Source organism: Ammodytes marinus, assembly GCF_949987685.1.
Source record: "Ammodytes marinus genome assembly, chromosome: 10".
Lineage (NCBI taxonomy): Eukaryota > Metazoa > Chordata > Actinopteri > Uranoscopiformes > Ammodytidae > Ammodytes > Ammodytes marinus.
Window position 1 is genome coordinate 22,878,549 of NC_137214.1, and position 12,684 is coordinate 22,891,232.

Consider the following 12,684-nt stretch of genomic DNA (forward strand, 5'->3'; position numbering starts at 1 on the left):
GAGGGCTCCGCACTCCGCATGTATGTCCACATTTTGTCAAACAGGGCAATTTTGGAGCGCTGTTTTGGAAAAAAGACAATAGTAGCAGTAGACACGTTATTCCTCCAAACATTTTTTGTGATGCTGACATTATTTTCACTGCCTCAAAGCATACAATAACCATTGTAATACATATTTATTGGAGATTGAATCTTCAGGTATTTAACTTCATTAACAGTGCTTTGCTAGGCATTTTGAGCCCATATTTTGGGACAGAGCACCAGCGACTATTGGAATGAATAAATAAATAAAAAAACCCCAACGAGGATTTCATGCATTAGCATGGTTCACTGAGAAAGTGAAAAATTCTCTTACCCTAAAAAACTCTTTAGTGGAGCCAGAGTCCAAAGTTCCATACGCTATCTCTGATTGTTTAGCCAGGTCTTCTGCACTTTCAATGGGAGAGACCATCCTCTCCACAGTCAGGAAAGCAGCCAGGTTTGCAGTGTATGAGGAGATGATGATTAAAGTGAAGAACCACCAAACACCACCAACGATGCGCCCAGACAGAGATCTAGTGGGAAAACAAATAGAGACATTTTCGATAAGTACTTTACATCCTCTGTCTTAACAAGTCAATCAGTAACAACGTAATATTGGACAGTGGCAGTGCGTTGAGCGCATGTCATTTAATTAAAGTTTCATATAAGTTCAGGTACAAGTATCTGCATTTTCCTGCTCCAAGATATTGTAATTATCTTCATTGCCTAGCAACGTACTGTCTGTGTGTAAGTACTTGCTTTAATGTGCATGTCTGTTGCTGCAGGCTCTGTGGATTTTCTGCTCATATACATATATGTGTTGGTTCAAATCAAATCAAATCAGTTTTAATTGTATAGCCCAATATCACAAATAGACATTTGCCCCAGTGGGCTTTACATTCCATACAATATGATACAATATGACACCCTGCCCTTACACCCTTAGCTTGACGGAGACAAAACTCCCAGTAAAAAACCCTTTACCGGGATTGGTTGCCTTGGTGATGGTTTAATCTGTTATAGAGTGGCAGTAATTTATTGTTTGTAATTTTTTACACTCTTCTCTATATAAATAGAAATTAGTGTTGGCTTAGACACAAGCCCACTGTGGTGGGATCCACAATGTATAATAATAATAATTAATCTGGGGAAAAAACTTGGCAGTTTCTCATTTTATTTTTCTGACCCACCTAGGTGATATGTCACAGCCTTGGCGCATGAAGGCTCCGAGGGAGAACCACAGGCTGTTGAATATGCCAAACTCGTTAGTCGACTCGTTGGTCTGGATCTGCCCGTCCTCGTACTCCTCTGTGTGCCACTCGTACGGGCTGAAGCGGCTGACCAGGAACAGCACCACACTGACACCAATGTAGGCAAAGACGATACACATCCAGATCTCATAGGCTAGCGGGTCAAGGAAGGAGAAGACTCCGGGTTTGGATTTCTGAGGCTTCTTTATCATGATGGAGATCCCCAGAGACATGAAGGGTTTGGAGAAGTCGATCACCTCCTCTCGTACCAACGTGATGGTCAGAGGAGCCACCGCAATGTCCGCTTTCTATTAAAAACAAAGGAATAAAAGAAACCAAACAGGACAACAGTTAATAAAATGCACTTGTTGAATCTGGGATACAACTGATCTTTAAACAATTGCTACAAATCTAGTGTGGGAAAAAACAACCTACTCCCGACTCTAACCCCTTGAGGTTTGCAATAGTTTACTTTAAAGGTGCTATAACTTTTAAATATTTCTGAAACAGTAATTTTTCCTCTGATGATTTCCATCAGTGCAAAGAATGCTATTTTTATATATTTTTTCTTAATGCCTCTGTCATGGGTACGCTCACCCAGGAACTACAGCTGGCACAGTAAAAACACTACCGCTTTTGTCCAAAGGAGGTGCAAGAAGTAACACAAACTGAAAGTTCCTAGTAGGCCTTTCACACCAAAATGAACCAAGAGTCAGTTCCAGGCTGGTGTTGGGGTCAGTTCAAAACTGGTTACAGCCTTATCCCAGTTATGAACCGGTTGGTTTCACATCGACCGGAGACAGCCATGGAGCCGGCAAGAGAGCAACGTCATGACGTCACTGTAAACGTGTGTGTACGTCACCCGACGCCGCTGCTCTTGTGGCTAACGCTAAAGCTACCGCTAGCTTTAAGCACAACAACAGCGGCGAATACGTCTTATTTTTACACTTGTTGGCTCTCGCTTTGCTTTCTTAAGCAAACAGGACCCATACAGCGTATTCTCGCCGGTCAATTTGATCGCTACGTTCGGTAATTATGTTATGTTTACGTCTCGTAGTAGCGGTGTTTTTAAATATGGCGGGCATGAGGTTTGAGTTGCTCTGGTTGGTCAGGATAATCCCTCCCCCAACCGTTCGTGCAAGCAGTTCTTATCAAACCCTGCTCAATCCTGGGGTATGAGTTCCCCCGGTTTTTACGGCCCGGAGCAGGCTCTCTGGCGGTGTGAAACCAAAACACTGGCTCTAACTCCGAACAAGCCCAGAACTAGCTCCGATTTTGCGGCGGTGTGAAAGGCCTATAGGAGCACCTTTAAGGAACCACATTAAGTGCAATGTGGTGTTCATCAAGGACACACGTTACCTCTCGTTCAAGATAACTCACCCCATATACTAATTCTCCAACCATGCCATTCCAGATTTTGGTCTCGGCATCTCTGGCTCCATATTTCCCATCCCCCACTATTTTCAGTTGGTATTTGAAGCCGCAATGCTTCGCTATCTCGGCAGCCAGATCTACACAGTAACCCTCGTAGCGCTCATTGTCCACAAAAAGGTCGGAATTCTTCTTCAGCATTACGTACGGAGCTTCCTGAAGGACAGAGACAAGAGACAGAGAACACTGCTCAGTACAAGAGGTTTGAATTACAATGTAAAAAGCAGCTTCAAAGAAAAGGGGTTTTCACGCCGGGCTGCCAGCAGGTCATTGTGAATACGAGAGGGCTGGTCATAAACAAAGCACAGTCTTATCGCAAGAGATGTGTGTCCTTGATTTATTATGTCAAGACAAGATTAGTTTAGAAGTGTTGTGCTACAACAGAAACACATATATCCTGCTATCTTATGTATGCAATTACGTGTTATAACATTTACCAAGATGGTGGTGACAATAACTGTTTTGTTTTCCATCCCTGTTGAGTCGTTTGCAAAGACATCTGATTTGGTGACGGCCATTCTGTCAACTTCATTCCAGTATCCAATCTGTTGGGTGGGAGGAAAACAATAATTTAAAGTAAAGTAAAGTAATATCCATGAAAACAACAAGTGTAAGATGAAAATGTAAACAATTCACCTAGTGAATAAACACAGTTACATATTATTGTACTAGCATACTTTCCAGATGCTTACCTTTACAGGTCCGTTAGTTTTTAATTCCATGATATTGACTGAGTAGTTGACACGCTTGCCATGTTGATCAAATTGGATGTTTCCTGTCAGGCCTTCCACGCGCACCTTTGAGACAGAACATGAAACTGTTACACTGTGGCTTTTTCAAACTGGCTTTCACAGCATGTATACTAAGACTGCTTTGTCACATTTAAACCACTTTTTTCACCAGTTTATCTGATACTCCAATTTGTCAATATAGGTTTGTGAGAAGTCTCTTTAATCTATCTGTTAGCAATGGATGTTTTGTTCTGTTATTTTGTCCTTGTCTGCAATGAAATTGCTCCAAATGGGGTTTCATACTGAGCACCAAAGCAGCGGAAATACATAAGGAAACTATCAATGCCAAGATTGGAGAGGAAATCACAGCATAGAAACAGCATGTGTTGAGACACTATTCTCCATCTCTTCATTTATTGGCAGCTAACTTAAATGGCAAAAGGGCCAAGGCAGAAATAACTACAAGGATGCAAAACACATTGGCCCTCATTTATCAATCTTGCGTAGACCAGAAAAATGGGTGTACGTACATTTCCACGCAAATCTCGGCATTTATCAATATGGACGTGAGCGTAGGGTACGCTCAAATCCCACGCCAGCTCTCAGCTCGTGTACGCAAATTTGAAAACAGCTTGGACTCGCAGTGCAGGCTGTGCCGGGTAGCCGATGACTTTGTTGGACAATTATTAGAAGATAATACAAATGCAGTGCAAATAAGACCGAAATAAAGATATTAATCACTTAAAATTGTGCAGCTTATGGTGCGCAACTGAGTAGGAGAGATGATTCAATAGTGCGCACACCGGCCACTTAGGAGCGCAGCATGGGACTGCGTAAGGGCAGTTATCTTCGACTTGGAGCAGCTGGGGGGACACTGAGGCACGGGGGCTGCATTCATTCAAAATGTTAGCCTAAGTATTAAATATGTATTAGACATACACTGCTCTTTATGATACAAAAAAATACACGGCACAACATTCAGCTTAACATTTTATTTATTTGACGCACTTTGTAGATGTTAGTTCCTCTTTTAATGTGTCATTAATGCTAAAGCGAGCGATGTATTTCCACCGTTAACCGGCACGTTGTTCCTATCTGCTGGTGGAGCAGGACGGTGGGCGCTCTCACAGCTGATCGCTGCCGGGTCGGCTTGTGCAGCTGACGGCCGGGCTGACCACTCGTGCCAAGCGCATGCTGTCATACAGTAAAACGCTAAATGTGTTATTTTTAGTTTTTAAAACCCTTTTGAATAGTGCTATCTAAAAGGGCCAATACATTCTAATCATTCAAATCTCTGCAGACGTGTATTTATTTTATGGGGACCATTATCGGACAGTTGGTGCGTCTTTTTCTCCTCCACCACTTATATTATGCCCGCAGCCCCGCACCCCCAGTTGGTTGCATTTCAGAACAGCAACACGCTTTTTTTAGAGGCGATTTTGAGTCAACACCATCACTGTTGACCGCAGCAGTTATTTCCTTCCTAACTGCTGCCTTCTGTCGTTCTTTGATGCTGCTTGTAGGCTAATGCTCCGAAAGGAAACTCTTTTTTTTCTACTTTCGCTGTTATTCTGTCAATTTCTACTTCAGGGAAGTGCCGTATTGCGCATATCCATGTCGTAAAACCTCTGGGCGAGGCCTCTAAACTGAGAAAATATAGGGGCGTGATACGCTCGTTTTCATCCGCCGCATTTATCAATAATGGCCTGGCGTACGCTGAGATTGGCGAGATACGCCTGTTTGATAAATACCACGCGACACCTGGCGTAGGGAGGTATTTGCGCCAGAATCTGCACCAGTTTCCACGCAAAATTGATAAATGAGGGCCAATGGGTGTATCCCTGAGGCTCAGAAAACACATTAAAAAAACACATTCACATACAAATAAAACATATAATTTGATTTTAAAAAGGCATCCTTGATCTTAACCTAGTAACTACCTGACTTGCCTAAATAGGATGACAAAAGGCAGCTATTACAAATCTTACATATACAGTACATACAGTAGCTGGACTTAAAGGCCTACTTCACCGATTTGAATATGAAGGTGTATTGAATTCTGAGATCCTATGTAGTAGGGGAAGGTGGGGTGATTTGTGCAACTTTTTACTCAAAGTGATTTTAAAGTGAGGCCTTGACAGTTATGTCTCCAACTCAAATATGTACATATATTTCAGGATGTTGTGCATCCCTGGCAATAAAAACTTTGGATCTGGAATAAACTGTTTAAGAAATATAGCTTTCGGAAAAAAAGTTGTCTTGTCACTACGTGGGGTGATTTGTGCGTCATTGTGTCACAATGACAAAGTCACCATCATCATCTTTCTGGCCATCTGAACTCTCATAAGTGGTGTCGTTAAGTGGAATTGAGATGTCACTCTCTTCTGAGCTACTGTAGACAATCACTTTCTTTTGGTGACCAGCGTATACAGCCATGCCACTGGCACAACTCTCAGAAATGTGCTTTGCACTAGTTGCTCCGTGCTTGTGGAACCAACTGCCACCTGACAAATGTGATTCCCCCTACATTTCTGCCTTTAAATCAAGGCTCAAAACCCATATGTACACCCTGGTGTTTCCTCCCCATTAACCTCTGCACTACTTACTTACCTCTGCACTACTATCTGTGTTTATGTGGATGTATGGGCTTTACGTCTTTTATTTTGGTTATTGTTATTTTACCTTCATTGTTTACCTACTGAATGCACTATGTACAGCACTTTGGACAGTGCAAACTGTCATAAATGTGCTTTTATAAATACATTTTACTTACTTACTTACTTATAACTCACCCAGGCCCTTGCGCACAAATCACCCCATCCCCAGAATTTTGGATAATAGGCATGATGCAGCAATTTAGGGTTGACATTGTGCTAACTATATAGACTCAAAGTGTAGCATACCAAAGCACTAAAACATGTGTCAAATGTTTTCAAACGTGTCTATAATTGTTCAGACACAATAATCAAAAAACCTTGATCATGGAAATTTTACTTTGAAAGGCAAAACACAGTTTTTTTAGCTTAAATGTGCTTATATCTTATTCCTTGTGTCTCCCTTCTTTACAGGATGAGTCAAATGGATGGCTCTTCTTAAATATGTGGTCACATTTCCAATTTCTTCCACGGTTTTCTAGAAACAAGGGGTTTTGCAACTTCCAAAATGCACAAATCACCCCACCTTCCCCTATAAATGTGCGAAAAAATTTAAAAAAAAACTCACTTTGTAAATATCACTGTGATGTCTTTTACTGTGACATCACAGTAATATTTACAAAGTACGTTTTTTTTAACCCTATATTTCTCTTTCTGTGATGTCACGAGAAGGAGAAATATAGGGTTAAAAAAAACACTCTTTCTGCCTTTTCTCAGGCTAGGATGAACCGATTTTTTTTTTTTTTTTGCACATTTATACTACATAGGATCTCAGAATTCAATACACCTTCATATTCAAACCGGTGAAGTAGGCCTTTAATGGGTAGCTACCAAGCAAGGACATCAAAGCCAAGTACTGATACATTCTGGAAAAGCACTGTGCAACACTACCTGTTGATCTGACATTCACCAAATAAATGCATACAGTTGTTATGGCTATGGAACTCCCACGTTCACGATGCCTCATGGCCAATAGCTAGAGTTTAGCAATTTTTCCCATTCTCAGATAGACAAGTTAGAGTGGCAGATATTCAGATACAAAGAAACAACAACCTTTGAATGACCTTTTTACTTAGTTGATTGGTTGAAAGCAACTCCCAAGATGATGACCCTAACCCTTGGTGCAACACTTTAGGCATTTTTCTTTGTAAAATATGTTTAACTTATACTGATGGTAGTGCCATTGTCCCATTGTATCCTATTAAGTTTGCTATCAGGTGATCTTGTCTTAAAGGGCAGAATCAAAATCAGAACCTGAAAACCTCAAACAAAAGCCGGGAAAAAATCCACTTAGGCTTCACATTGGTTGCCAAGTTTCCTTTTCTCAGCAGGAGTGAAGCTAATTGTTGCCTTGCATCAAAGCTCTGTCAATCAAAGAAGACAATCTGTGGGCACACCTCAGTTTCTTAAGAATAGATTTGTGTGTGACCACCACATGCGTAGGGAAAACATCAGCCTTTGTGGATGTTTGAACATTTTCTGGGGGGGAGATCTGCTGTTACCATGGCTACACTGGCAAGAAGTCTTCACCAAGAAAAAGGATGTGTGTATTTTGCCTTGTGCTTACCTGCTTCAGTGCTCGCTCGATCTCCACTCCCTGAGCCCAGGGCACAGCGGGATTGGCCAGACAGTCACCATTGTTGGCCCTCCTGGTGAAGTCGATGCGCTGTTTGTGCAGGTAGCGGAAGGCCTCCGTCATAACCTGCACGGCGTCGTAGGTCAACGCTGATGTGTACTAGGGGCAGGACAATGGGATAGATGTATTAGTCAATTTACACGCGGCACATTGAAATTCGTCTTTTCGCATACCCCCTCTCAAGTTACCACACTTCGGAGGGGGTCAGAGCGCAGGGTCAGCCATAGTACAGCGCCCCTGAAACAGTTTGGGGTTAAGTGTGTTGCTCAAAAACACAATGGTAGAGATGGTGGGTAGATGTAATACAAGCCAACGGTAGTTTTAAGAGGAACACCCTCCTGTCCAGTGCTGGGGACCGAACCAGCGACCTCATGGTTGTTGGTCGGCCCCTCTTCCTTAGGCCATCCTACCACCATCCTATTGGTATCCCTCAGCCTAATCCAAACCTCTGACCATAATATTAACCCAAACAAAGCGTATTTCTTTTAAATTAACCTTTATTGTTGTCGAAATACTGTTCAACTAAACAGTGAGCCACTCCACATTGCATTGGGTGACATGCTCCTTCAGCACAATAAAAATGTGAATTTTTATTGTGAACCTAATGTCCTCCAAAGCAGGTTGGGTGTGCAGCTTAAGTTACCGAGGGGATCTTGCTAGTTTGGATCAAGAGAGAAACCTTTCTGACATTTAAAAGGTCTGCTTCTAGGCTCAAAATAATGGGTTTGTGAGGTCACTAACCGAGTAGTCTTGCTTCACCCCTCAGAGAGATGAGAAGCAAAAGATCAAAAACTAGTGAGACAGTCCACATACATAGTTATATTTCTCCTTTCTGTCACTTGTTATGGGGTGGACAGAAGTCCCAAAAACTAAATTCCATTTCGGGGGAAACAAAGGGCAAATCTTTGGGGTCTCAATTAGCAGGGAATGAGACGCTTTGCTCCATTGCAGATGACTTGTCTTGTCTTAACAGCACTCATGCGTCTAATTATTATTCTGGGATGGTTTGAGGCAATCTACATTGGAAGTGTCAAGTCTGTGCCTCAAGTCAAACTCTCAATCTTGAACATGACCTCATCTCATCAACACTTTAAAGATAGAATATTTAGTTGATAAATGAGGCTTTAATTCTAAGTTCTGACCATAAATGACCCCACAGAACAAATGAGGATGGCCAACATGAGAAAAACAATATCCTCCTCTGAAGCACTAAATTACACATACATGCAAACACCACACCTCCTACTCCATGTCTTTCTTAGTATGTATTCCTCTTGTCCTTGTTAAAGTGAATATTAAATGTCTGGTTTTGGTGGTGTTATTATTTTTCTCATCCTTTGTTTTTATGTTCTATGCTGCACTATGTTGTAAATGTCAGAGTGATTTCTTTTCCAGACATGAACCACTCGCAGCCAGCCTGTGTGGCAATAAAAATAACTTGAACTTTGACAATTTTGCAGATCAACAGTGGGAGAATATATTTGGCAATTACATTGTCTCTGGCTTGGGAGACAAAGAGTGGGAGGCAGATTCAGTTCTGAGAGAGCTGATATTACAATATGTTTGTGTTATATCAAGGGGCTAGTATGTGCCAACACTTTTTTTCAATTAAATACAACACCATCCTGATTTCATTTACATGTCCTTATTTCACACACATTGTATAGAAATGCTCACGCTCAGCTCATGGGAACATGTATGTGTGTTTGTGTAGCAGGGCATAAGAATCCTTGGCAATGTAGATGAAGACTGCATTATTAATTTACATATAGACACATTAGAGTGGCTCAGGCACAGTAAGTGCATATAAAGGAATTTTGAAGTAGCAATGTCATCCTGCAAACAAAGAAAATAAAGTGAGATTATCTTTACAAGTACAGTACAAGAGGCATGTGTGCATAGTTAAACTCACCCTTATTTTATTGTCGGCTCCAGGATACTCCTTTTCTTCTAGGGCCTCCCATCTCTGGTCAAATTTGGACACCAAAGGATCATCAAAATCCACAATCTGAAAGCCTGACACGTTGGCACCGCCATACTGGATTTTGGATAGATCCCCATCAACAAAACCCTAGAAAAGTCAAATTGACACCCACATGTTATCAGTCTACAGTATATAAGGGATTTTAGAAACATGTGAACGGGTTACACAACTTCTACAAGGTGTGTGTTAACTTACCAGATTGGCTATAATGTAGTGGTAGCCTTTAACATGTCTGCCGATTGTGATGACCTGCAGGGTTATGAGACGTGAAAATATAAAACAAAAGTATTAGCTCCCACTGGAGTTAATAAAAAGTCTCGGGAAAACAGATTTAATATCAAAAAATTATCTTTAACAAGTTCATCTATATTATTTCGACTTTGCTAATACAATTTTAAATTGACACACCATATGACTGCCAGCTATTTCATGGTTTTTCGGTTGCCACTATTATTTAAAAAAACCTTTATGTAATTCTCTAATAGACCAAGAGTGGGGCAACTAGAGATAAGACAACCATACATGTAATAACTAGTATATAAAAACTACACAAAGTTCCCATTATTTTTAAACATTATAACTTGAAACTATCAACCGTAACATGGCCGATAGTTATGTCCACTATCACGGAATAACAGTTGTGGCCATTATAACTGAATATAAAATAATGAACAGTCACAGTCAAAAATACTGTTAGACAGATATATCCCATTCAAAAATCCATTTCCTTTATCAGTAGAACCACGGAAGAAAGCAGAAAATAACATGAATATCTTTGCCATTTCAATACCTAATCCAAATAACACCTGGAACTAATGCTGCTGCATGCCTGACACCTCCGTTTTTGTCAGGGTCGCTACTTGAAGCAGATTTGAATAATACATTCTTGTATCTCCAGCGTAAATGTCTTTGACATGAGGCAAGAAACTTCCACCTGAATGGATTCTGTTTTTCTCAGATAAACAGGCACTGGGGCTACGGGCATTGATTTAATTCAGCATTCGCTCAAGGAGACGTTTGCATGCTTTAAATGCTAATCAATATGCCTCCCTCCTGGGTAAAAGGTGGAGTAAAAATAACCCGTTTATGTGCATCTGTTTTGCCTTTAATTGCAATTAGTGTAATTGTTATGGTACCCTTATACACTTGGACAACCAGATTTTTAGCATTTCCTGTATGCAATTACTTCAAATACATACTGCTGAGCATATATTTATTTTCATATTCCCCTCTTCTTAGCTATTTAGAAAAGAAAGAAAGATCATAATATATACTGTAAAAGTCACCCAGGCTGAGCTCAATACACTTTGTGCTTTTATTGCTACAGCCTTACTTGGACATAAGCAAACTTTTGGTAGATGTTGCTGTGATATTAATTAGACAGTTAGCTGGATTGACAACTCTTCTCAGTTAGTTGCTGCTATTTTTGTAATAGCCTATGAATACCACAATCCATGTGGAATTATCACAAAATGACAAAATCATTCAGTCCAACGATGAAATTCTTCTGCAAAAAACTATTAGTACATCCCTGGTGGGAGAGTCCAACCTCTAGCATTCATAGTACATGCAGGTTGCAACATAGAGCCAAGTAAAAACACACATTTGACAACAACAACAAAAAAGTTCAATGTAATGGTGCAATTCAATGTAATAAGAAACTCAACAGCTTTGGAAAAACGTAAACTAATATCTGCAAGATATATCCAGGCACCATTCAGGAGCTGTTATCTTCTTTGCAACCCCTCTATCAGTAGCCCAGAATAAGCAGAAAGGTTTTTAAAGAAGCACTCTACCTGATCCATGATGTCCTTTACTTTATCCTGTTCACAGTCCAGGATAACCCTCCTCTCTTTCTTGTTCTCCAGATCTTGGAACAGTGAGCGGTAGGCCTCGTCTTTCCTCTCGTCTTTTAGGTTCCCCACGTTGATGGCTGTCACCTGCCACTTCCTCTCTGCAGCTGTGTCCAGAACAACCTGGAGTGTTGTCAGGCCTGAGAATGGAAATACATTGGGTTAAAGCATTCATACTGTCTTTCTGACCGTTTTGTCCAAGATTATTTTTATACCAAATACTTTTTGAGAACTGTCAAAGTTAAAGAGATACCATGCAAACAAAATGGGACCAAGAAGATCTCACCACCACCATAGGTAGATATAATGTATAGTGTGTCTGCACAGTATCCTTTAGCCATGTATTGTATTCCAATTACACTGAAACTAGCTTTCCTTTGATTTTTGCAATAGTTTTTAGATTGTATCCCATTTTAGGGCAATAGACAAGTCACGTCAATAGAGAAAAGGCAGCAATGGTAGAGGCAGACAAAATATGAAAATGAACTCGAAACAAATTATTGCAGCAGACACAGCCTACTCAAAACCAAGAACGAACATATACCTTTAGAGCAGATTGGCTACATTCACTGTCTGCTTATTCATGCCCTGTGGAGGTTCATACAGAGACGCAATGCCTTATGTAAAGAGCCCAGCGAGATGAGTCACGGTTTGTTCTCGCATAACCTGACCAACATGTGGGAGGAAAGTCAGTCTAACGATACACTTGCCTACATCAACACTAAAAGTTTTATTTTGCTGATTTATGACTGCATTTTTATGTGTTTTCCATCCAATTCTTTACAGGGGTTGACATAAATATATATCTTTTCTTTTTTAAAGATATTTTTTGGCATTTATCATGCTTTATTGACAGTTTGAAGAGACAGAGGTGAAATGGGGCAGAGAGGGGAGTGACATGCAGAGAACGACCGCGGGCGGGAATCGAACCCGGGTCTGCTAACTCGCTTGTTCTGAAGCCTTCAACCGCAAATGACGTTTGTATCTTAAGATGGTCAAAACTACCATTATTTCCATAACTCCCCACTATTCTGTGGACGTTTACTGTTTACCAAGTTGAGAACAAACTGTCAACCTCAATTATTATGATATTACTGTATAGAGGAGAAGTCCTTAAAGTGCTCA

At 40.7% G+C, this 12,684-nt stretch overlaps 1 protein-coding gene across 2 annotated transcripts in view; it reads right to left on the bottom strand.

The window, feature by feature from the left end:
• gria2b (glutamate receptor, ionotropic, AMPA 2b) overlaps positions 1-12,684 on the bottom strand; it is a gene marked incomplete at its 3' end in the record, with an annotated part of 48,949 nt that overhangs the window by 3,942 nt on the left and 32,323 nt on the right. For both annotated transcript variants that reach the window (XM_080034957.1, XM_080034956.1), the window contains exons 3-12: positions 11,503-11,699; positions 9,902-9,955; positions 9,635-9,793; positions 7,654-7,821; positions 3,394-3,498; positions 3,139-3,246; positions 2,651-2,857; positions 1,211-1,578; positions 355-553; positions 1-59 (exon numbers count right to left, since the gene is read on the bottom strand). The exon at positions 1-59 is cut by the window's left edge and continues 189 nt beyond it. In XM_080034957.1, the coding sequence (XP_079891083.1) occupies positions 1-59; positions 355-553; positions 1,211-1,578; positions 2,651-2,857; positions 3,139-3,246; positions 3,394-3,498; positions 7,654-7,821; positions 9,635-9,793; positions 9,902-9,955; positions 11,503-11,699 (1,624 nt within the window). The remainder of the gene's footprint in view (positions 60-354; positions 554-1,210; positions 1,579-2,650; positions 2,858-3,138; positions 3,247-3,393; positions 3,499-7,653; positions 7,822-9,634; positions 9,794-9,901; positions 9,956-11,502; positions 11,700-12,684) is intronic.